The 26324-nt window shown below is 43.6% G+C and overlaps 1 protein-coding gene across 6 annotated transcripts in view; it reads left to right on the forward strand.

Moving 5' to 3' along the window:
• Positions 1–26324, forward strand: part of LOC139574507 (septin-6-like) — a 36103-nt gene that overhangs the window by 6675 nt on the left and 3104 nt on the right. Inside the window, exons 3-11 of one of the 6 annotated variants that reach the window (XR_011674789.1) lie at positions 1998–2193; positions 5548–5734; positions 12009–12170; positions 13127–13223; positions 14478–14646; positions 19948–20080; positions 20268–20458; positions 21613–21671; positions 23382–24737. Coding sequence is in view for 5 of the 6 variants with exons in the window: in XM_071399151.1 (XP_071255252.1) it covers positions 1998–2193; positions 5548–5734; positions 12009–12170; positions 13127–13223; positions 14478–14646; positions 19948–20080; positions 20268–20458; positions 25644–25668 (1160 nt within the window). In the remaining variant the exon portion in view is untranslated. Of the gene's footprint in view, positions 1–1997; positions 2194–5547; positions 5735–12008; positions 12171–13126; positions 13224–14477; positions 14647–19947; positions 20081–20267; positions 20459–21612; positions 21672–22188; positions 22234–23381; positions 24738–25643; positions 25804–26324 lie in introns of those variants that run through there. The other 5 variants (XM_071399153.1, XM_071399154.1, XM_071399151.1 and 2 more) reach the window with 5 other exon arrangements.

Below are 26324 nucleotides of genomic sequence, written 5' to 3' on the forward strand. Positions count from 1 at the left end.
AGAATAAAACGTTTGCGGTATGCTCAGCGCTCCATTGACATTTCACAGAGATACGCTTGTTTCTGTAAGAAGTCTTTGGGAAAAACACGAACTTTGCATTAATATGAACAGTGTATACTAATCTATGATAATGTCATGTCTCAAAATCGATATATATCTTACCTCTATATTGTTTTATGTCCTCCAGATTGGAGAAGAAAGATGAGTTCAACGGTGAACCTTTCAGTTAGCCTTAATTCTCACACTATTTTTCTCTGGCCTCCATTTATTTATTCACCCTAATTTTGGCCATCCTACAAGGGTAAAACGGACAATAAGTTTTGAACAGATTTTAATAGAGATGAGGTTTGGACCATTGGTTTTCTTCGAGGATTATCTACACAACGAACATATCATTTTACTCATTGGTCAAAAGACGCGTTTTTGATTGGACAGCCGTTTCCATTACACATGTCGCAAACATTCTTTTGGTTACATTGCTTTTGTCTAAATAAACCTGGCTCAATGGAAACCTGCCTATTGACAGATATAGTTTTCAAATATTAGCCTTTTTTTAAAGCAAATGGTCAATTTTGTTCTCTCTCCATTTTCCACACTCTAAATTACTTGAAAGTTATCAGTGGCACTCAAAACATTCAAAAGCAATGGCAGAAGCCCTAGAACCTCTATTATTACAGTCTACTCTATGAAGTCGGGTGTGTGTGAATCCCAGAAAGCAAAACAGTTGTAAAATTGCACAGGCCTACAGCTCAAGCCCCAGAAATGTGATCCGGAGGCATGTGGCAAGAACTGAATCGAGAGCAAAACTTTTTGTCTTCACGAGACTTAGATTTCTTATGCTTTTTGCTGGTACATTCAAATGGAAACCTTTGGATGTCAGGGCCCCATCTTTAGCATGGGGTTCAGCTTGGGTCCCTGCCAAGCGAGATGCTCATTGCTTATCCAGCCCTGCCAAGTTTCTATGAGGATGATGAGAGACCACGGAAACATCTTGACGATGACCTGAGGTGGACTTTCTCTCAGACGCAGGAAATGGGAGGGGAGAATCTGGCACTGTGCTGTTCCATTCTAACCCCCCTCCCCCCTCCACTATTTAGTGTGCACTCAGAGTGAAAGCCTGATGCCTTGTGAAAGGAAGACTAATATACCGTTGGCAGTGTAGAGCTCTGCGTGCTCTGTGTGTAGATGTGGTGTCTGATGAACAGAAGTAAGCCTCGGGCAGCATCCCAAATGGCACCCTATTCCCTATATAGTGCACTACTTAGGGAATACGGTGCCGTTTGGGAAGTACCACTAGATTTTCTTGCACTGGGAAAGGAAGGCGCCTTCTCACCCGACTGACAGCTTTGAACAGTGTGAGTTTGTCAGAACGCATCAGGACATCCGTGACTCAGACCCATGCGGCCATTTTTATGATGGTCTGCTCTAGATATCAACTGTGGTGGACATAGGATTATCTTGTGTGCTACCCCGCTGCAAGATGTCACATTCAATGTAGTCCCTCTTAAAGGCACCCAAGTTATTAGACATTTCTGCAGCGCATCTTTTTTATTCCATTAAAAAGCGCCTCCTGCCAAAAGCAGCGGAGGAGCCAGAGGTAGGGGCTCACAGCTAAATGTATAGGGAAGTGACAAATGGGAAGAGTCCATATAATTAACATTCTGGTGGCATTAGAGAGATCTGCTCTGCAGCCCGAGTCCAAATTGTAAAACTGAAGTATTTTCAACAGGATGTACTAAATCCTGTAATGTACAGTATGGGAGAATATTTTAAGGCCACATTTATTCTGACAATAGCCCAATCTGGAATATTCCCTGCTGTTCAATGCTAATTTCCATTAATGATATACTGTAACCTATACCCATTGACTCTAGAAGTATATAGCTTATGAATGCCTAATGAGCTTAGTACAACTATCTCACTCAAACTCCAGATAGTAGAGTCCACAAAAAAAGTACACAATGGTGAATGAACTGAAAGGTATGCATGTATTTTAGGTGAGACGGGCCTGGGCAAGTCCACTCTCATGGACACCCTGTTCAACACCAAGTTTGAGGGCGAACCCACCCAGCACAACCAGCCGAGTGTGCAGCTCAAGTCCAACACCTACGAGCTCCAGGAGAGCAATGTGCGCCTCAAGCTGACCGTGGTCAACACTGTGGGCTTCGGAGACCAGATCAACAAAGAGGACAGGTGAGAGACAATGATGTAGATAAACATATGCATATACTGAATGTATGTCTGTCTGTCTGTCTTTGGGATTAGAGCCCCAGGTTCCGCTTCATGTGTCTAAGAGATGTATAGATTGTACAATCATTTATTGGTCGCATTCATTAGGCACAAAACAGAAGAAAACTTTCTGAAACGGGTAGGCACTATGATAACTTGCAACCCCCTTATGAATACAGGCCTGGTGTTTCTACAGTATACCACTGCCAAGAATATATCTTTCACAGGAGTGATAGTTTGTGAATGTCACTCTTTAATTGTGCATGCTGCAGATGCCAACTATGAAGTGTGGACTTGAGATGCCCCCTATGAAGTAGAGGTCGACCGATTAGGATTTTTCACCGATACCGATTATTGGAGGACCAAAAAAAGCCGATACCGATTAATCGGCCGATTTCAAAAAATGTTTTATTTGTAATAGTGACAATTACAACAATACTGAATGAACATTTATTTTAACTTAATATAATACATCAATAAAATCAATTTAGCCTCAAATAAATAATGAAACATGTTCAATTTGGTTTAAATAATGCAAAAAAAAAGTGTTGGAGAAGAAAGTAAAAGTGCAATATGTGCCATGTAAGAAAGCTAACGTTTAAGTTCCTTGCTCGGAACATTTGAAAGCTGGTGGTTCCTTTTAACATGAGTCTTCAATATTCCCAGGTAAGAAGTTTTAGGTTGTAGTTATTATAGGAATACAGGACTATTTCTCTCTATACCATTTGTATTTCATTAACCTTTGACAATTGGTTGTTCTTATAGGCACTTTAGTATTGCCAGTGTAACAGTATAGCTTCCGTCCCTCTCCTCGCTCCTACCTGGGCTCGAACCAGGAACACATCGACAACAGCCACCCTCGAAGCAGCGTTACTCATGCAGAGCAAGGGGAACAACCACTCCAAGTCTCAGAGCGAGTGACGTTTGAAACGCTATTAGCGCGCACCCCGCTAACTAGCTAGCCATTTCACATTGGCTACACCAGCCTAATCTCGAGAGTTGATAGGCTTGAAGTCATAAACAGTGCAATGCTTGAAGCACAACGAAGCGCTGCTGGCAAAACGCACTAAAGTGCTGTTTGAATGAATGCTTACGAGCGAGCTGCTGCCTACCACCGCTCAGTCAGACTGCTCTATCAAATCATAGACTTAGTTATAACATAATAACACACAGAAATACGAGCCTTAGGTCATTAATATGGTCGAACCCAGAAACTATCATCTCGAAAACAAGACGTTTATTCTTTCAGTGAAATACGGAACCGTTCCGTATTTTATCTAACGGGTGGCATCCATAAGTCTAAATATTCCTGTTACATTGCACAACCTTCAATGTTATGTCATAATTACGTAAAATTCTGGCAAATTAGGCGGCCCAAACTGTTGCATATACACTGACTCTGCGTGCAAGAGAAGTGACACATTTTCACCTGGTTAATATTGCCTGCTAACCTGGATTTCTTTTAGCTAAATATGCAGGTTTAAAAATATATACTTCTGTGTATTGATTTTAAATGAAAGGCATTGATGTTTATGGTTAGGTACATATTGGAGCAATGTTACGCACCGCATCGATTATATGCAACGCAGGACACGCTAGATAAACTAGTAATATCATCAACCATGTGTAGTTAACTAGTGATTATGATTGATTGATTGATTGTTTTTTATAAGATAAGTTTAATGCTAGCTAGCAACTTACCTTGGCTTACTGCATTCGCGTAACAGGCAGGCTCCTCGTGGAGTGCAATGTAATCAGGTGGTTAGAGCGTTGGACTAGTTAACTGTAAGGTTGCAAGATTGAATCCCCCGAGCTGACAAGGTAAAAATCTGTCGTTCTGCCCCTGAACGAGGCAGTTAACCCACCGTTCCTAGGCCGTCATTGAAAATAAGAATGTGTTTTTAACTGACTTGCCTAGTTAAATAAAGATTAAATATAGGTGTAAAAAAACAAACCAATTGGCCATTCCAATTAATTGGTCGACCTCTACTATGAAGTGTGGAATTGAGATGCCCCCTATGAAATGTGGAATTGAGATGCCCCCTATGAAGTGTGGACTTGAGGTCATCCCCTTTGGAGTCTGGTGGAACATTAGGTACTACTCTTATGATGCCTCTCCCATACCTTATGAAAACAGTGAGTCATTGATAGATTTATTGTTAGACAATATGAATAACAGTAGTCTGACACTTGAGCCAGGAGTCTCAAGGGCTAAATCATACAGTGTCTTGTCTGTGGGAAAGGGAGTACTACTCTACCTGTCACTTTCCATCTGATGGAAATCTTCTAGTGAACATGGGATCTCATTGTATCCATTCTCCCTCCCTCCCTCCTGTCATGTGAACCTCAGAGAGGGTGGATGATGTCATGTGAGCACCAGGCAGCTCTCTCTAATCTCAGTCCTCAGTCTGTCCCAGACCTCTCTAGCTGCTCTGGTTAGGGCCCCGAGGGGGAGGCTGTGCTAGTTACAGGAACCCTCATGTAGGTCAGCGCTCCAGGTTCAAACTGCTTCACATCACTATCAAATGGTGGCTGGATGAGGGTGAGCTAAGGGCTAGCAGTTAACCTCGGTTGAGTTTCTTATGAGGGGGAGTGGAGGTGGGAAGAGGTGTGTGTGTGTGTGTCTGTGCACTCACACGTGTTTGTGTGTTGAAGGGCAGAGGTAAAACCTGAGTTTAATCAGCGGTTCCTATCCGCCTTCAGCCATGCGGTGAATCTTCCCCTTCCTTGGCGATGGTATGCCTCTCCTCTGCTCCCTGATCCGTGCGCTCCCACGTCTCTTCCCCACCATGTTCTGCCTGATGACTCCCAGCTAATGAAACCCAGCTCAGTTGAATGATGGATCAGCAGATCACTTATATGGAGCTGAGCTGTACTCACTTAGCATCTAGCTACCTCCCACTAACAACACTCCGGGATTAAAGTACAAACTGGCTTAAATCTCTCACTTAAAGGGATACTTCTGGATTTTGGCATTGAAGCCCTTTATCTACTTCTCCAGAGTCAGATTAACCATTTGTGTGTCAGCTAGCATACTGGATGCAGAGACATAAAAATGGTATCCATAAGTTCGTCTGACTCTGGAACAAGTAGGTAAAGGGCTTCATTGCCGAAATCCCTTTAAGAGAGGCTTTACAACACCCTCTGGTATTCTATGGTGGTGGAAAGGTAAAGGTATAGCCTACCCTTAATCCTATATGACGATAGTAAGACACATTTTTTATTTTTGGTGCCCAGCTACATCTTCAGTCCGGTTTCCTTATCAGCTGTTTATGGTGTGTTTATAACACCTTGAAACACATGCTTTTCTCTCCTCAGCTACAAGTCTATTGTGGAGTTTATCGACACCCAGTTTGAGGCCTATCTGCAGGAGGAGCTGAAAATCAAGCGCACGTTACACAGCTACCACGACACACGCATCCACGCCTGCCTGTACTTCATCGCACCCACCGGACACTCCCTCAAGTCCCTGGACCTGGTCACTATGAAGAAACTGGACAGCAAGGTGGGCTGCAAGGCTAGCTAATTACACTATGATTCCAATGGTTCACTGAGTTCAATTCCTGCGTGGGACAGATATAGTATACTGAGTTGACCTATATGTGTCACTGTCAAGGTTGGCTTCTCTGTAAGCCGCTTTGGAAAAAGATTTCTGCTAAATTACCATATTATGCAATCCATTCATTAAACTCTGCTGATTTGAAGTGCCACTTGAAAAGCAGCTTCCATAATATGATAACCTCGGTTGAAGAGTCATATTTTTTTCATAGCTATTTATAAAATGCACGGGAAAAGAGAAAGCTCTCTAGCGTCAAGATGATGTCACCATGTAGATGCAGGGCATCATTGATGTCATCACAGAGCATCGTGGCTCATAAACTCTTCTACACCATTTGCATGCTCAAAGATGGGCTCCTGTCCCGTGACGGTGTAGGTCAGCCGTGAAACGCCGGCCCTTGGTCGTCATGGTGACACTCACTCTATTTTCCTAGGGCCACCCCAAAAGGCCCTATTTGCATAGAAACTTCCTGGCTTTCGAGTGTTTGCCAGAGCAGCTGTACCCTAGCCACCTTCCAGCCTCTGTGATCCAAAGCAGAAGCCTCCCTGTGTAGGCAGGCAGCTACAATGAAACAAAGCCTGTTGCGTAGAAGGGAGTGCAGTGTCTCTTGAGTTTATGGGTGAGAAGTGGTGGTGGGTGAATGTTTGACAAAGACCCCCCTGCATCCTCAGGCCTCCTCTTCCGTCCTGTGCCTCCATTGAAGCAGATATTCTGGCATATCTCTTCCCTATCTCTTCATGTTCTGATTTTGACACCAAGCATGGGGGCTGGAGGAAGTGTTTCTTCTAAACCAGCTGGATCAGTAGGCTCTCATCATTAACATTGTGTTTGGAGATCTCTTCACGAGATAGATCCTGCGTTAGAGATTAACTAGTACTACCCTCTCTTGTAAATGCTCTTACTGCTCTGCTGTCTATTTTTTATCTTTGCTTCGTTCCAAGCTCTGATTATGGCGGAAATGCACATAGATATGCCCAAATCAAACATCCCTGAAGCTAGTAGAGGCTAGAGGTGTTCAGATATAAAAAGACATGTTACATTTCTAGCTTTTGTATCCGTCTGCATGATATCCTTGCTGTAGACCAAGGCACAAGGCATCCAGAGAAGCATAAGAAAGGGAGGTGTAGGCCCAGATCTCAAGGTCTATTTATATCCTGTCTTGGCCAGATGTTCCCCACTTGTCTCAGGAGGTTTAGCTAGCTAGCTGTGATGTAATGACCTGGCTGCATAGGAGATGCTCGCATCATCCGGCCCCGCTCTGCTACCTTCCAGCTGAGATCTCCCCAGCAAACACAGAATGTACTCGTAATGTTCCCAGAAGGTTCTCCTTTGGTTATTTGCTAGCTGGGTACACTCTCCAATCAGAACACCAGCTTGATGCTGCTGCACAATATAGGCTAAACCCAGCAGCTTGGGTACAACTTTGGTTTGATATGGGTTTAGTAGCCCATACAGAAAAAGTATATAATAACATAACAACCAACATATATGTACATGTATTTAAGTGTATGTAAATTACAGATATAAATATATGTTTAAGCCATTAAAAAAAAATCTGTTTTCATATATTTCTACATATGTTTCTGTATTTAAATATATGGTGTGGAAATTGATTTTGACAGTATGCTGTGGTTGGTAGTAAAATATATTCCCAAATATATTTCATAATTATAAACTGGGTGGTTTGCCGTGGTATATCAGACAGTATACCATTTGTATGACTAAACATTTGTTTTTACTGCTCTAATTACGTTGGTAACTAGTTTATAATAGCAATGATGCACCTCTGGGTTTGTCATATATGGTCAATATACCACGGCTAAGGGCTGTGTCCTAGCAATGTGTTGCGTCGTGGATATGAACAGCTCTTAGAAGCTAGCCAGAAGCTAACCAGAAGCTAGCCAGTTTGTACTATGCGACTCAGACCAGAACATATCGGACCTATTTTTCTCTCCATATCCCCAGATTTCAACCGCAAGCTCTGGACATTTACACCTGGATCTCGCAGCTAGCTAGCTGCTATCCGTGTGACTATTGGCTTACGTCGATCCTGGAGCAAACATCAATTATTCCAGAGCTAGCCAGCTGAAGAGTTCCATCAGCCACTCCTGGGCTACAATCACCTATCCGGACCCGTTTTACTGCCGATGCGGAGCCCCACCGGGCCTTCACGACTGGACTACCGACGTTATCTGCCCGAGGGAGTTATCCAACTGGCCCCTCTGTCGCGACGTTACCTGAACACCCATCTGCGGCCCGCTAATCGTTAGCTGTCTTATCGGCTGCTATCTGAATCGGTCTATCTATCGGACAATTTTTCTTGGGTCACTATAACTATATCTATTTTGCCAATTGGATTGATACCCTCTACCACACGGAACCCCACTAATCTACCGTCGGAAACGCACAAGGTGGCTAAAATCAGACTTCCATCCTATGCTAGCTTGCTACCGATGGCTCAGCTAGCTGTCTGAATCGCCGTTACCCCAACCAACCTCACTACTCACTGGACCCTTATGATCACTCGACTAAGCATGCCTCTCCTTAATGTCAATATGCCTTGTCCATTGCTGTTCTGGTTAGTGTTTATTGGCTTATTTCACTGTAGAGCCTCTAGCCCTGCTCATTATACCTTATCCAACCTTTCAGTTCCACCACCCACACATGCGATGACATCACCTAGTTTCAATGATGTTCTAGAGACAATATCTATCTCATCATCACTCAATACCTAGGTTTACCTCCACTGTATTCACATCCTACCATACCTTTGTCTGTACATTATACCTTGAAGCTATTTTATCGCCCCCAGAAACCTCCTTTTACTCTCTGTTCCGGACGTTCTAGACGACCAATTCTCATAGCTTTTAGCCGTACCCTTATCCTACTTATCCTCTGTTCCTCTGGTGATGTAGAGGTGAATCCAGGCCCTGCAGTGCCTAGCTCCATTCCTATTTCCCAGGCACTCTCATTTGATGACTTCTGTAACCGTAATAGCCTTAGTTTCATGCATGTTAACATTAGAAGCCTCCTCCCTAAGTTTGTTTTATTCACTGCTTTAGCACACACTGCCAACCCGGATGTGTCTGAATCCTGGCTTAGGAAGACCACCAAAAATTCTGAAATCTCCATTCCTAACTACAAGATTTTCAGACAAGATAGAACGGCCAAAGGGGGCGGTGTTGCAATCTACTGCAAAGATAGCCTGCAGAGTTCTGTCCTACTATCCAGGTCTGTACCCAAGCAATTTGAACTTCTACTTTTAAAAATCCACCTCTCTAAAAACAAGTCTCTCACTGTTGCCGCCTGCTATAGACCACCCTCTGCCCCCAGCTGTGCTCTGGACACCATATGTGAACTGATTGCCCCCCATCTATCTTCAGAGCTCGTGCTGCTAGGCGACCTAAACTAGAACATGCTTAACTCCCCAGCCATCCTACAATCTAAGCTTGATGCCCTCAATCTCACACAAATTATCAATGAACCTACCAGGTACCACCCCAAAGCCGTAAACACGGGCACCCTCATAGATATCATCCTACCCAACTTGCCCTCTAAATACACCTCTGCTGTTTTCAACCAAGATCTCAACGATCATTGCCTGCATCCGTAATGGGTCAGCGGTCAAACGACCTCCACTCATCACTGTCAAACGCTCCCTGAAACACTTCAGCGAGCAGGACTTTCTAATCGACCTGGCCGGGTATCCTGGAAGGATATTGATATCATCCCGTCAGTAGAGGATGCCTGGTTATTTTTTTTTAAATGCCTTCCTCACCATCTTAAATAAGCATGCCCCATTCAAGAAATTTAGAACCAGGAACAGATATAGCCCTTGGTTCTCTCCAGACCTGACTGCCCTTAACCAACACAAAAACATCCTATGGCGTTCTGCATTAGCATCGAACAGCCCCCGTGATATGCAACTTTTCAGGGAAGCTAGAAACCAATATACACAGGCAGTTAGAAAAGCTAAGGCTAGCTTTTTCAAGCTGAAATTTGCTTCCTGCAACACAAACTCAAAAAAGTTCTGCGACACTGTAAAGTCCATGGAAAATAAGAACACCTCCTCCCAGCTGCCCACTGCACTGAGGACAGGAAACACTATCACCACCAATAAATCCACTATAATTGAGAATTTCAATAAGCATTTTTCTACGGCTGGCCATGCTTTCCACCTGGCTACCCCTACCCCGGTCAACAGCACTGCACCCCCCACAGCAACTCGCCCAAGCCTTCCCCATTTCTCCTTCTCCCAAATCCAGTCAGCTGATGTTCTGAAAGAGCTGCAAAATCTGGACCCGGGCTAGACAATCTGGACCCTTTCTTTCTAAAATTATCTGCCGAAATTGTTGCAACTCCTAATCCCACCATACCTTCTCCGCTATGCAATCTGGTTTCAGAGCTGGTCATGGGTGCACCTCAGCCACGCTCAAGGTCCTAAACGATATCCTAACCGCCATCGATAAGAAACAATACTGTGCAGCCGTATTCATTGACCTGGCCAAGGCTTTCGACTCTGTCAATCACCACATCCTCATCGGCAGACTCGATAGCCTTGGTTTCTCAAATGATTGCCTCGCCTGGTCCACCAACTACTTCTCTGATAGAGTTCAGTGTGTCAAATCGGAGAGCCTGTTGTCCGGGCCTCTGGCAGTCTCTATGGGGGTGCCACAGGGTTCAATTCTTGGACCGACTCTCTTCTCTGTATACATCAATGATGTCGCTCTTGCCTGCTGGTGAGTCTCTGATCCACCTCTACGCAGATGACACCATTCTGTATACTTCTGGCCCTTCTTTGGACACTCTGTTAACAACCAGACGAGTTTCAATGCCATACAACTCTCCTTCTGTGGCCTCCAATTGCTCTTAAATACAAGTAAAACTAAATGCATGCTCTTCAACCGATCGCTGCCTGCACCTGCCCGCCCGTCCAACATCACTACTCTGGACGGTTCTGACTTAGAATATGTGGACAACTACAAATACCTAGGTGTCTGGTTAGACTGTAAACTCTCCTTCCAGACTCACATTAAGCATCTCCAATCCAAAGTTAAATCTAGAATTGGCTTTCTATTTCGCAACAAAGCATCCTTCACTCATGCTGCCCTTGTAAAACTGACCATCCTACCGATCCTCGACTTCGGCGATGTCATTTACAAAATAGCCTCCAATACCCTACTCAATAAATTGGATGCAGTCTATCACTGTGCCATCCGTTTTGTCACCAAAGCCCCATATACTACCCACCACTGCGACCTGTACTCTCTCGTTGGCTGGCCCTCGCTTCATACTCGTCGCCAAACCCACTGGCTCCAGGTCATCTACAAGACCCTACTAGGTAAAGTCCCCCCTTATCTCAGCTCGCTGGTCACCATAGCAGCACCCACCTGTAGCACGCGCTCCAGCAGGTATATCTCTCTGGTCACCCCCAAAACCAATTCTTCCTTTGGCCGCCTCTCCTTCCAGTTCTCTGCTGCCAATGACTGGAATGAACTACAAAAATCTCTGAAACTGGAAACACTTATCTCCCTCACTAGCTTTAAGCACCAGCTGTCAGAGCAGCTCACAGATTACTGCACCTGTACATAGCCCATCTATAAATTAGCCCAAACAACTACCTCTCCGCCTACTGTATTTATTTATTTTGCTCCTTTGCACCCCATTATTTCTATCTTTACTTTGCACATTCTTCCACTGCAAATCTACCATTCCAGTGTTTTACTTGCTATATTGTATTTACTTCGCCACCATGGCCTTTTCTTTTGCCTTTACCTCCCTTATCTCAACTCATTTGCTCACATTGTATATACTTATTTTTTTTCTACTGTATTATTGACTGTATGTTTGTTTTACTCCATGTGTAACTCTGTGTTGTTGTATGTGTCGAACTGCTTTGCTTTATCTTGGCCAGGTCGCAATTGTAAATGAGAAATTGTTCTCAACTTGCCTACCTGGTTAAATAAAGGTGAAATAAAAAAAATAACAACAATCCTACACCTGCTCTGCTCCCTAGCTGCTAGCATGCACTTTGTACTAAATATTGTAATTCTGATTTTAAAACTTGATGCAAGTATGTAAAAAACAAACAAATCAATGCCTGTGTCTTTTGTATGTATTTTGAATGATTGTTTTGTCTATGTGCCTGCACATATCATTTCCTCATTAGTGGATAGCCTAATAACATTTTCTGATCTAATTTCATCTCCTCAAACAACAGGTCAACATCATCCCCATCATCGCCAAATCAGACGCCATCTCCAAAAGCGAGCTGACCAAGTTCAAGATCAAGATCACCAGTGAGCTGGTCAGCAACGGTGTTCTGATCTACCAGTTCCCCATCGACGATGAGACGGTGGCAGAGATCAACTCCACCATGAACGTAAGATAACCCTTCTATGATGCTGCTCATTTTAGTTCAGCAGCATTTCAGCAAGTTATACAGACTTACTAGTTATAGTTGAGAGGTATGAGAGTGACTGACAAGGTTTGGTTAGGAAGAAATATCAAGTGAATACGATAGTTGATGTTTTCATGGAAGATTTATTTGTGACGTAATACAATATACGTACAATATAGTGGACACAATCATTACAGGAGTAGATATAGTTGTGTATCTGTACCCCTTTGAGTGAGTTTCCTTTCACTATGAGAGTTCTGAGTAATTTATTCTGTTAATTCTCAGAACATTGAAACAGCAGCACTAGAGCAGGATACGAGTACCATCTGTGTCCAGTCTTCCTCCTCCACCAGTCCAGTACAGTGTATGGCAATCAGCTAGCTCTTGCTACAGGAAGCTCTATGTGGGAAAGGGCCCCTGGCCGCTGACTAACGGGCCGGGGTTAAATGAGCGGACCATGAGTGACATAAGCGAGTGGAGAATGCCAATTCTTCTGACTGAGCAGAACCCAGCTGATTTGCGTTAGTCAATTAGCTCTCAAGACTCTTGCCCTCCGATCTCACGAAGACACCACCACTCTGGCAGAAAGGCCACCCACTCCGATCACTGCAGTGAGAAGCCCTTGCTGTTGGATGAATGGAACGTGTATTAACTTGCAATATAGACCTAACATGATTCAAATCACTTGTAATTAACTTTGTGTTAGGTTCACTCTGCCAATTGTTTTGCCTGTCAAGAGATGTGCTCCAATTTATCCAAATCTAAATAATCAAGTTATGTAATGGAGTGATAACATGGGATGATAATTGCAGGTAGTGTCAATAGTGTGTGTGTTTGCATGATGTGTGTGATATGTGTGTTGTGTTTGATAGAAAGAGAGAAAGGCAGAGAGAGGGACAGGTGTCACTGCACTAACGAGAATCCCTTCTGCTCCGCAGGCCCATTTGCCGTTCGCCGTGGTGGGAAGCACGGAGGAAGTGAAGATCGGCAACAAGATGGTGAAAGCGCGGCAGTACCCCTGGGGGACGGTACAGGGTAAGCTAGGTCACATACAACAGGGGAAATGAGAGCCGGGGTCCTTCCATTTTTGGCCACCATTTCCCTCCCACTCATTCCACCCCAACTCCCTAAACAACTACATTTATACTGTCAAGAGGGAAGCCATCACTGCTGCTTATGTAATCTCATTCAAGTTTGTCTATTTAACAATGCATGCGCCCACACTTCCATAACTGTATGAGCTACAGCAGCGGTTGCTTGAGTCATGTCACAAATGTCTGAGGGTTCTATGCAATTGATTTATCTCAAACGAGTCAATAATGCTTGAAAAGTGGTAGGTCATGAAACCTGTGAGCATTATCAGGGTAAGTCACTGATTTACCATAGGAATACAGATGTGAAACGTCTCGTATTCTCAGTATATCAAATTATATGACACTTCCTCCGTATTCCCACACCTTATCACCTGTCAATTTGTTCTTTGGTTCAGTATGGTGTACTCGTATGCATGTCGGTTTAGGCTGTGTGTGGATACGTGGGGGGGTTGTGTGAACTAGACCTAGCCCTGCCCAGCACATGGAACATATATACAAGGCTGAGGCTGTCTCAGACATTGAGTACGGTGCTCTCCTCCGTTCACTGAGTACGGTGCTCTCCTCCGTTCGCAGAGTACGGTGCTCTCCTCCGTTCACTGAGTACGGTGCTCTCCTCCGTTCGCTGAGTACGGTGCTCTCCTCCGTTCGCTGAGTACGGTGCCGAGTACGGTGCTCTCCTCCGTTCGCCGAGTACGGTGCTCTCCTCCGTTCGCCGAGTACGGTGCTCTCCTCCGTTCGCCGAGTACGGTGCTCTCCTCCGTTCGCCGAGTACGGTGCTCTCCTCCGTTCACTGTATGGTTCACTCTGATGTTGCACATGACTCTGTGGCCCTCCGCTATATTCTAAAACCAGAAATGAACCCTCCATAAGGCATGAATGGAGCTGTGTACATTTGTTATTAGTGTTCACTGAGTATTACACATGCCTGCACATTTCAATCGCAGTTTAGTCAGAAATGTGTTTAAAACAAGCAATTATGTGAGTTGTGAATGTGTGGTTCTGGTCTTTTACAATGGCTGTCATTTGTTCAATTTGTAGTGGTTAATGGATTGACCCACACTGTCACAACCAGTGGTAGTGTTTTAATCAAACGCTGTTGAGTAGTAGCTGTCTGACGTGTGTGTGTGTGTGTGTGTGTGTGTGTGTGTGTGTGTGTGTGTGTGTGTGTGTGTGTGTGTGTGTGTGTCGTCGGCAGTGGAGAATGAGAACCACTGTGACTTTGTGAAGCTGAGAGAGATGCTAATCAGGGTGAACATGGAGGATCTTAGAGAGCAGACTCACACCAGACACTACGAGCTCTACCGTCGCTGCAAGCTGGAGGAGATGGGCTTCAAGGACACGGACCCCGACTGCAAACCCTTCAGGTGAGGCTGCTTCTCTTCATATTTCCTCCTTACTTCCTGTTTCCTCTTAACTCCCTACATCCCTCAGAGACTGCGTCCCGATTCTCCACCCTGCTGCACACTCCTTGTCATGGATTTAACAATGGTGTAAACTCCCTCCACAGGGAAACCTTTTGTCTGGTTATTTATTTTCTTTAGCCACAGAACCCCTAGCAACAATAATTAGAGCTCATGGCTCAATCCGGGGCATAGAGATTGGTGGAGATCAACATGTGACATCATTGTATGCAGATTACGTTTTACTTTATTGATCTAAACCAGAACATTCTCTGACATGCCTTTTATTACTGTTGGACACATGGTGCTGTGTCCAGATTCAAAGTAAATTGGGAGAACTGAAATAATGCCCGTTTGTAATCATGACTTCTCAAGCTTAGAAAGTACATCTAAGTGGAAATAGACAAAGACATATGACATCCCTGGGTGTACTGATACCATGCAGTCTGGAGGAGGCACATAAAATCAATTACTCTCCTTTAATAGATAGGTTGAATCCGATGTTCAGTAATGGAGATCTCTCCCTTTCTCTATGATGGGTAGGGTCAACATAATCAAAATGAATATATTAATAAGGTTGATGTATTTATTCCAGCCCCTGACAGTTTCAATTCCATCCAACTTTTTTAAATAAAATGGCCTGCTCTCCAACTTTATTTGGAATGGAAAGACCTCAAGAGTCAAATTGACTGTTTAATACTTCCTCTATAAAGCTGGATGTCTTGGACTACCTCATAGGAAGATGTATTACTGGGCTGTACAACTGCTTTCACTTAAACAATGGAAATCAGTCTATCCTTGTGCATGGAGGACTATTGAAGCCGTACATGTAATATGTTATGATCTAAAATATATTCACTATATTCACTACTAAAAACAGACAGTCCACTGATTCTCAATGTCATTAATGTTTTGGAAAATGTACATTAATTCATGAGGTGGAAAGAACAAATATCGCCAGGCACCCCTATTTGGAATAACCCCACCTTACCTCCAGTGTTTAATGATAACACCTTTAAGTCCTTGTTCCAAAGTGGCATTATGAATTTCGAACATGGATCTCTACTGATTCAATCAATTACAAGAAAGACTTGGGATTATCCAAGGCCGATTTCTTTTAAGTTCTTCCATTCAGATCGTATTCAATCACTTCAACAGAATCTGGATGAACCGACTGCTTATAGCATAGAAAAAATACTGAAAGAGGCTGCAACGCTAAAGAAGTTGATTGCCAAGTTTTATCAAGGGTTGATTTAAACTCTACCAGATGGTTCAGAACCTAGAAGGAAACCATGGGAAACAGATCTAAAGGAAGAAATTGAGGAGAACTATTGGTCACAGATATGTTCCAAGATGGCGTAGCAGTCGGATGTCTATTTGTCCCGTCCCATGTATATATTGTTTTCTTCGTATATATTTCGTATATATTTTTAATCTCAATTTCCATCTATGGACTGAACATACTCTCCTGCAACCCTCCTCACCCAATGTGGTACGGATCTGCAATTTTTTACACTTTGGAACTGGAACCCCCAGTAGAAGCTAGCCAGCTAACTAGCTACTAGCTAGTAGTCAGTTAGCCAGTGCTAGCGGTCATCACTGTTAACTCGGACATCAGCCAGCCTCAGCCCGGTCAATTCCTGCCAGTCTGCACAGCGCGATATCAACCCAGAGCATATTAGACTGCTTTTTCCATACCACATCTCTGGATTCCTACCGCAAGCTCTGAACCTTTACACCGGATCATCACAGCTAGCTAGCTGCTATCCGAGTGGCTGCTCCTGGCTAACGTCTCTGTCCCGAAGCAAGCACCAGTTAGCCTGGAGCTAGCCTGGAGCTAGGCCTATCTCTCGGCTAGCCAAAGAGGTCCTTCAGCCAATTCTTGGGCTACAATACCTATTTTGCCAATTGGCCTGGACCCTTTTACTGCCGACACGGAGCCCCACCGATCCATCACGACTGGACTACCGACGTAACCGTCCGAGGGGGGTCTCAACAAGCTCTTCTGTTACGATGTCGCCGAAGAACCATCTACTAGCCCCGGCCTGCTAGCTTTTCTGAACCATGTGTCCCCTGCTTGCCTAGCGTAGTAGTGACTACAGAACGGCACCCTGACTCACCTATTGCTGCTCCTTTGACCCTATGATCACTCGGCTACACAGCTGATGCCCTCTGGACTGTTTCAAAAACACTGTACCTCTTTTTGTTTACCTGTCGGCCCCAGCCTCGAACTCAGGTCCTATATGTACCTAACTAACCCTCCCCGCCCATTCATCGCCATTTACCCGTTGTTGTCTTAGCTCTCCTGATCAACACCTGTGTTTGCTTTATGCCTCTTTCTAATGTCAATATGCCTTGTCTACTGCTGCCTTGGCTAGTTCTTACTGTTTTATTTCACTGTAGAGCCCTCAGTCCCGCTCAAAATGCCTTAGATAGCTCTTTTGTCCCACCCCACGCACATGCGGAGACCTCACCTGGCTTAACTGGTGCCTCCAGAGATGAAACCTCTCTCATTTTCACTCAATGCCTAGGTTTACCTCCACTATACTCACATCTTACCTTTTCCATTGTCTGTACGTTATGCCCTGAATCTATTCTACCATGCCCAGACATCTGCTCCTTTTATTCTCTGTCCCCAACGCACTAGACGACCAGTTCTTATAGCCTTTAGCCGTACCCTTATCCTACTCCTCCTCTTTTCTTCTGGTGATGTAGAGGTTAACCCAGGCCCTGTTCCACTCCTATTCCCCAGGCACTATCTTTTGTTGACTTCTGTAAACGTAAAAGCCTTGGTTTCGTGCATGTTGGAGTGTGCTTTAGCACACTCCACCAACCCTGATGTCCTAGCCGTGTCTGAATCCTGGCTTAGGAAGGCCACCAAAAATTCTGAAATTTCCATCCCCAACTACAAAATTTTCCGCCAAGATAGAACTGCCAAAGGGGGTGGAGTTGCAATCTACTGCAGAGATAGCCTGCAGAGTTCTGTCATGCTATCCAGGTCTGTGCCAAAACAGTTCGAGCTTCTGCTTTTAAAAATCCACCAGTCTCTCACTGTTGTCGCTTGTTATCGACCCCCCTCAGCCCCCAGCTGTGCCCTGGACACCATATGTGAATTAATTGCCCCCCATTTATCTTCAGAGTTTGTACTGTTAGGTGACCTAAACTGGGATATGCTTAACACCCCGGCCGTCCTACAATCTAAGCTGGATGCCCTCAATCTCACACAAATAATCAAGGAACCTACCAGGTACAACCCTAAGTCCGTAAACACGGGCACCCTCATAGATATCATCCTGACCAACCTGCCCTCTAAATACTCCTCTGCTGTCTTCAAGCAGGATCTCAGCGATCACTGCCTCATTGCCTGCGTCCGTAATGGGTCCGCGGTCAAACGACCACCCTTCGTCACTGCCAAACGCTCCCTAAAACACTTCAGCGAGCAGGCCTTTCTAATTGACCTGGCCCGGGTATCCTGGAAGGATATTAAACTTATTCCGTCAGTAGAGGATGCCTTTGTTATTCTTTAAAATTGCTTTCCTCACCATCTTAAATAAGCATGCCCCATTAAAAAAAATGTACAACTAAGAACAGATATAGCCCTTGGTTCACTCCAGACTTGACTGCCCTTGACCAGCACAAAAACATCCTGTGGCGTACTGCATTAGCATTGAATAGCCCCCGCGATATGTAACTTTTCAGGGAAGTTAGGAACCAATATACACAGGCAGTTAGGAAAGCAAAGGCTAGCTTTTTCAAACAAAAATTTGCATCCTGTAGCACAAACTCAAAAAAGTTCTGGGACACTGTAAAGTCCATGGAGAATAAGAGCACCTCCTCCCAGCTGCCCACTGCACTGAGGCTACGAAACACTGTCACCACCGATAAATCTACGATAATCGATCATTTCAATAAGAATTTTTCGACGGCTGGCCTTGCTTTCCACCTGGCTACCCCTGCCCCGGTCAACAGCTCTGCACCCCCCACAGCAACTCGCCCAAGCCTTCCCCATTTCTCCTTCACCCAAATCCAGATAGCTGATGTTCTGAAAGAGCTGTATAATCTGGACCCCTACAAATTAGCTGGGCTAGACAATCTGGACCCTCTCTTTCTAAAATGATCCGCCGCAATTGTTGCAATCCCTATTACTAGCCTGTTCAATCTCTCTTTCGTATCGTCTGAGATCCCTAAAGATTGGAAAGCTGCCGCGGTCATCCCCCTCTTCAAAGGGGGAGACACTCTAGACCCAAACTGTTACAGTTCTATATCTATCCTACCCTGCCTTTCTAAAATCTTTGAAAGCCAAGTTAACAAACGGATCACCGACCATTTTGAATCCCACCGTACCTTTTCCGCTATGCAATCTGGTTTCCGAGCGGGTCATGGGTGCACCTCAGCCCCCTCAATTGCTTTGCTTTATCTTGGCCAGGTTGCAGTTGTACATGAGAACTTGTTCTCAACTGGCCTACCTGGTTAAATAAAGGTGAAATAAAAAAAAATCTGTGAAATGGTTCATACCTGCTCCTACAACGGTAGACATAAACTACTGCAACTTAATATAATTCATAGAACTTACTACACTCCTGCCAGAATGCACCTAATGCACCCAGAAATGTCATATCTCTGTTGGAGATGCAAATAGCACAAAGGAACCCTTTTACATTTGCTGTGGTCCTGTGGTAAACTGACAATGTATGTGCTATCATTTCATTGTGTTTAGTAATTTATATCCATCCATCTCCACGATTATGTCTGTTGGGAAATGTAAATATTGGTGATCAATATCAGAGGAAGTTTTGTAATCTAGGTCTAATTGCTGCAAAAAAATGGAACGCCATCAATTGGAAAGCCTTATATTCACCCTCAATAACAAACAGGAGGACTGAACTCTCTAGCTACAATCCCATAAGACTATATGTTATAAAATGAAACATAAACCAGGCATGTTTGACCGAATTTGGAAAATATATGTTGACCACCTTAAAGAGTGCTTTGTATAGTGTGCGTTTTATTTTTGTGTTGTAGTCTTGTAGAAAAAATAAAATAAAATAAAAATAGTGCCAGAGCACTCTTTAGGAGAAGGGTGAAGAAACGGGATGCACCACTTTCCACTTTCTACCACCCCCTTAGTTAATCACAAACACTTTTATCATTTTGATTTAAATGACAGTCTGCTCTATTCCACTGTAATGATAGACATAGTACTAACGTATATGACTCATTAGTATGACATCATTTATGTCTTTCCTCTTTCTGTGTGGACCCCAGTCTGCAGGAGACGTATGAGGCCAAGAGGAACGAGTTCATGGGAGAGCTGCAGAAGAAAGAGGAAGAGATGAGGCAGATGTTCGTCCAGAGAGTCAAGGAAAAGGAGGCTGAGCTGAAGGAGGCCGAGAAAGAGGTTTGTGTATGTGTGTACACAGGAAGGTTTCGCCGTTACTAATTAACGCTTTAATTCTGCCACGTCATCACCAATCCTACCAACCTAAGAAGAACTAGGGTTACATGTGCGACATCTCTGTTTGCTACAGATATCACACCTAAATTAGTTTCTATCTGAGACGTAAGTCTTCTCCCTCGCCACACAGCTGCACGAGAAGTTTGACCGGCTCAAGAAGCTGCACCAGGATGAGAAGAAGAAGCTGGAGGACAAGAAGAAATCCCTGGATGACGAGCTCAACGGCTTCAAGCAGAAAAAGACGGCCGCTGAGCTCCTGCAGTCCCAGGCTCTGCAGGCAGGGGGCTCCACCACACTCAAGAGGGACAAGGAGAGGAAAAAGTAAGTGTCTCCTGCGTTCACCTCCCTACTACTCACACAGCAGGCAGTGTTCAGGGTCATGTTCATTAGGCACCCAAACAGAATAGAATAGACTGAAACAGGGAGGGACTACCTAGACCTGTCAAATGAGAAACGCTCATTTTCATGTTCAGTTCGAAATGCTTTAACATGGTTCATGTTGCCTGCCTTAATGAACACGACCCAGCTATACTTGAGGATTCCTTAGGGATACTAGACTGGAGCAGTCTGATCTAGGAGGATCAAAGACCAACTGGATAAATTGTGACTATATTGTTTCCCCTAGATTGTTTTCCAGGCTGAGCGCAAAGGCCCCCAAATCAACATTCAGGGCCTCATTAACCAAAATGAGGGGTGCCCTGCCTATACAATAATAGGGGAACACTGGGTCATTCATTCCACTTAGATTAGGTGCCATCCAAAATGATGTAATACTGTCCTTCCCTATCCACGCATTTGTATTTGGTGATACAGATGGTGGGATGGACTGATCAAAATAGAAATGTGATTTAGTTCTGTGCTGTATATATGTGGACCACTGTACTGTATGCTGTTGTTGCATCACCGCACCTCAGATATAAAGAAGCCTGGCACACACCACACCTAGAAAAACGACAAACTCCTTATCGAAGCTTTCATTTGCCTTGTGTCGATGCATTTCCAGGAACTCTTTGCCTGACCGTTAATGTCACTGAGCATTGAGTGGTTTCTCTCCCCAGTCTAATGGATGAGTGATAATCAACGAAAACTGACTGATTACTTTGAAATGGAGGAGCAATAGATGTCGTGATGCTTAGATTAACAGTCTAGCAAGCCTTTGCTCTTATTCCTTTATAACTATGGTATAGAGGGGGACTTGCTATTCTTCTACAGAGTAGAGTACCATATCTAGTAATATCCTAAACCAGATGTAAACCAGATTAATCTAAATTAGACTTGGTATTACAGGAATCTGATTGTATTGACCCTAGACTAGGGACACTGCTGGTATAGGCCTATATCCCATAGGAATGTTGGTTGTCATTTTTACAGCTTGTTTTATCTGTAGTATAGGGCTGCAGTATTAGGGCCGTGGTGACAGAGTTGTTGTCGTGGGTCCCTTCATGTTGGTAATCACTCCTGGTTGTGTATTCAAGCTGATGTGAGCCCTGTCACCGGCCCGTTAGAAAGAAAGAAGACACTTGCACTGAGAAAGGTTCTTTTTTTATTCTAAATGATTTTCTTTCCAGTTCTTCCGTCCTTTCTCTCCACTATCTCTGAACTCTGGACTTTTCCCCCTGCCAGGCAGCTGTTTTTCCACCTCACAGGGTTCACTTTACTCTCCTCCCCATTCACTTCATGTCTCTGGGTTACTGATCAAAACATTATTGGCCAGTTTCCTGGACACAGATTAAGCCTTGACCTAGACTAAAAAGCCTAGCTTAATCTTGTCTGAGAAACTGGCCGTATGAATGATAGTTAATACTTCCTCGTTTGCTAAACCTTTGGATCCCAAACAAGGAGCCTTTCTATTTCCTTATCTAGTGCAAAATATAAGCCTGTAGATAGCTTATGCTACAAATTAATGTTTTGTTCAGGAACCAAAGGACATGAGCATGGCATGTTTTAGTGAGTGGTGTAGATGTGACATGTGTATGTGTTGCCGCTTTCAAGACAACTCGGAATTCGGAAGACAACAAATGTCACCTATGTTCATCCATGCTGTTTTACAGTTAACTCCTCCACTTGCTGCATGCTGCATGAGGCATCTTGTCCTGGTAAGGCTTGCATACTCAACTGTTCCCCTGGTAACCAATGACAAAAAGCACAAAAATCTATGTTTAAATACATGTTAATCAGATGTGAGTTAAACACATATTTGAACTTAAATGAGAAGGAAGTCCTCAAATTATAATTATACATTTATTTCAATAAGTATTTTAACTTCTAGCAGCTGGTAGAAATGCAGGCAACAATATGTCTACTATCAATACCACAACAATCTGCTTTTGTGGTCCGCCCTTCCCGGGCCTGGCCAGCCACTACACAAAGAGACATTCAGAGTCCTGCAGAAACTGCAGGGTCACGCTAGTGCGCTGTTCAGCTATAGGGCCAATTCTTGTGTACAAGGATTTTTTATAGCAATGTTTTTGTTGTTGATCCTTCAGCTATTTGACACCCACCTCTTTGTTGACACAAAAGAAAAACACACTGAGAGATACGCTATTCATACAGACTCAGCCATACACTCATCAACAGAAAGGGTTCCAAAAGGGTTCTTCGGCTGTCCATAAAGTAAGGAGCCTTGCACGAGCCCAAACGGCAGGAGCCTATCTCCTGTTTCTGTAGCGTGAGTCAGCTTGATGTACAAGTAAACCCCCTGGACAGGACACTAGTCTATCATAGGGCCTTACCCCCAATCTATCTCCTTGATGCTGAATGCCAAACAGAGACACATCAGGTCCCATTTTTATGACCTGGCCGGGATGGAACTACCAACCTTCCAATCCCAGGGCGGACACTCTAACCACAAGGCCACTGAGTTGGTGTGGTGTCTATTAGCATACCAAGTCCATTTAGTTTCAACAGATACTCTAAATCTCACCACCCCCATTCACTCATAAGTCCTATAAACAGTAACAACCTAAGTGCATGTTCCTTTTAACATTACATTTTACCACTAACATGAAGAATGTGATTCTGTCATTTGATTAAAAAGTATGTCTATCACAGGAAGTTGGTGGCACCTTCATTGGGGAGGACGGGCTCGTGGTAATGGCTGGTTTCCATGTGTTTGATGCCATTCCATTAGTGCTGTTTCGGCCATTATTATGAGCCGTCCTCCCTTCAGCAGCCTCCTGTGGTATCTACCAGTGTTGGCGTTAATCCCTAGAAAGCAGTAATGGTCCTTCTCTCTCGTTTCCAGTTAAGGATTCCTGTAGGAATGATTTTTCACCCCATCCCTGGCAGTGCCATGCTGTTCTCTGTGCCCTCCAGCCCTCCCCCTCTCCCCCATTCCAAACCCCACACATGCCCCTGCACTGTGGAAGAATCCAGCCATTACTGTGAATGGGAATCCTTGACTCAAACGCATCCTTTTTGTGCTAAAGATGCTTGTTTTTGTACGTTTTTTTTGTTACGAGCCATCATCCTCTGTTTGCCTGTTTGCTTTCTGTTGGAAAGTAGATGTATTCTCTTGTTGTTTTTGTTGTTGACCGTTCTGCATGACTGAGTGTGCTTTTTACTTTTACATGCACAACTACTGTTGTGATAGGCAGGAGTTTGTGGAGGCTAAGGTGAAATGTATATCAGCTGTGGTCTGACCAGGCCAGTGGTGTGTGTGTGTGTGGATAAATTTTTACTATACTTGTAAGTACCAGAAGTCCTCACAAGAATAGTAAACCAACTAAAATTCAGAGAAGTGAGGACATTTTGTTGGTCCTCACTTGTAATATGGCTATTTTAGGGTTAGAATTTGGGTTAGAATTAGGGTTAGAGGTTAAGATTAGGTTAAGAGTTAGGTTTAGGGTTAGCGGTTAGGGAAAATTGGATTTTGAATGGAAATCAGTTGTTGGTCCCCCAAAAGACCTCACTAGTATAGTAAGACATAGCTGTCTGTGTGCGTGCTCATTAGCATCTTCCGGTCCATGTTTCAGACCACCACTATTCTACTCACTACCAGGGTATAATCAACCACTCCAATAGTATGATATTATGACAATGTGCGCTGATATCGTGTTGGCATACAATGTGTAATTATTGAAAATTAAGATACTATTATTGTATGTTTTGAATGAGGGCATATTGTCCACCACCTATCAAGAGAGTAGCCTAGTCCCAGATCTGTTTGTGCTTTTGCCTGCTCCTAACATGGCATGAATAATGAGTGACAGGGAGTTGGCATGATAGCACAAACAGACTGGCACTCAGGCTACGGAGAAAGTGAGTGTTAGTCAACTGCTGATGTTATTTCATCTTAGCCTGGTGCATGTGCAAATATGAATGATTTCTTGTCATCTCTTTGCCCATACCTCATTGTTTTTCATATACTGTACGCTATCTGCATACTTGTTAGCTTTTCACGTTTGCACATTTTACACAAATGTAATTTTGTATATTTCCAGTGCAATTGTGACTTTTAGATTTTTTTCTACATATAACATCATATTTTAAGCCATTTAACCAAATAACAATAATGTAGGGATCAGTATTGCACTTGTATCAGTGTTACACAAAAAATACTTAATCTCCAAGGGAAATAAAGAGGGAATTTCACCAAATATTTCAACTGTGGCCACGATTATTGTGTATGAAATATTTTAATGAAGCAGTAACATAGTATGTAAGTGGGTTCTGCATGTGAGGATATTAGGGTTTCACATAGATTCTGATTACAGTTGAAAAGACTAGCTTTGGTCTACATATTTAACTCTCATTCAAGGGCTTTGAGATATCACGCCATTGTTATTGTCAAAACAGCTCTCCTTACAGAGCTTTACAGAGCAAAATTGTCTGCTAACCTGAATTCAAAGGGCTGGATCCTGACTTGGGATATGCGCACGTAACTTGGAATTTCACATAAATCCTGAATTGAATTCAGTGGGAGACTTGCATGAGCATTTAAGTTAGGTGCTCAAATGTCAAGTTAGTATTCAGCCTTATACTACTGCACTGCTTTTGTCTGAACAGACTGAGCTAGCAGTCATTCTCCATCCCTCCTAGAGAAACAGGATAGGAACACTCCTTTGTTTGGCAGATAACTGTCAGTGCCAATGAGATTGTTGGGTTTTATTTTCCAATCCACTTCCTTCACATCTGTATCTTGAGGACAGGGTGTTGTTTATCAGAAAAACATTTCCACCCTCCAAAAACATGTCTGTTTGTCCTTGCTCAATATAATCATGTGGGACAGTTGGTCTGACGAGTGTCCACAGATGTAGGCCTTTTGTTTCCATCTAAATGTATTGAAATGAGTCTCTTACACGCTTACACATTCTTGTACAAGGGTGTAGTAGGTATGGTTTACAACTTCTCACAATCCCTTCTCAAGATGCTCTTTGTCTCAATGTTTCTGGGGAACTGTTCTCAGCTCTTTGGGTTGGCAGGGTGTGCCTTGGTGTGTGGTGTCATTCACAACCTGCTTCAGTCCCCCTGTTCACTGCTCTATGTATTTACCTTTCCTTTGCAGTAATCCCTGGCTCTGCACTGAGTAGGTGCTTCCACCCTCAAGCTTTGCTAAGGGACCAGGCTTTGTGGGTAGCCGGTACCCCAAGTCTGAGGAGAGGCATTGCGGACCCTGGTTTAAAAAACATGAATCTGCTCTATGTACTAACTAAAAGATACCCCTATACAGTTGAAGTCAGAAGTTTACATACACTTAGTTTGGAGTCATTAAAACTAGTTTTTCAACCACTTCACAAATTTCTTGTAAACAAACTATAGTTTTGGCAAGTCGGTTAAGACATCTACTTTGTGCATGACACAATTAATTTTTCCAACAATTGTTTACAGACAGATTAATTCACTGTATCACAATTCCAGTGGGTCAGAAGTTTACATACACTAAGTTGACTGTGCCTTTAAACAGCTTGGAAAATTTCAGAAAATTATGTCATGGCTTTAGAAGCTTCTGATACGCAAATTGACACCATTTGAGTCAACTGGAGGTGTACCTGTGGATGTATTTCAAGGCCTACCTTCAAACTCAGTGCCTCTTTGCTTGACATCATGGAAAAATCTAAAGAAATCAGCCAAGACCAGAAAAAAATGATAGACCTCCACAAGCCTGGTTCATCCTTGGAAGCAATTTCCAAACGCCTGAAGGTACCACGTTCATCTGTACAAACAATAGTATGCAAGTATAAACACC

This window comes from Salvelinus alpinus, chromosome 4 (genome assembly GCF_045679555.1).
Source record: "Salvelinus alpinus chromosome 4, SLU_Salpinus.1, whole genome shotgun sequence".
NCBI lineage: Eukaryota > Metazoa > Chordata > Actinopteri > Salmoniformes > Salmonidae > Salvelinus > Salvelinus alpinus.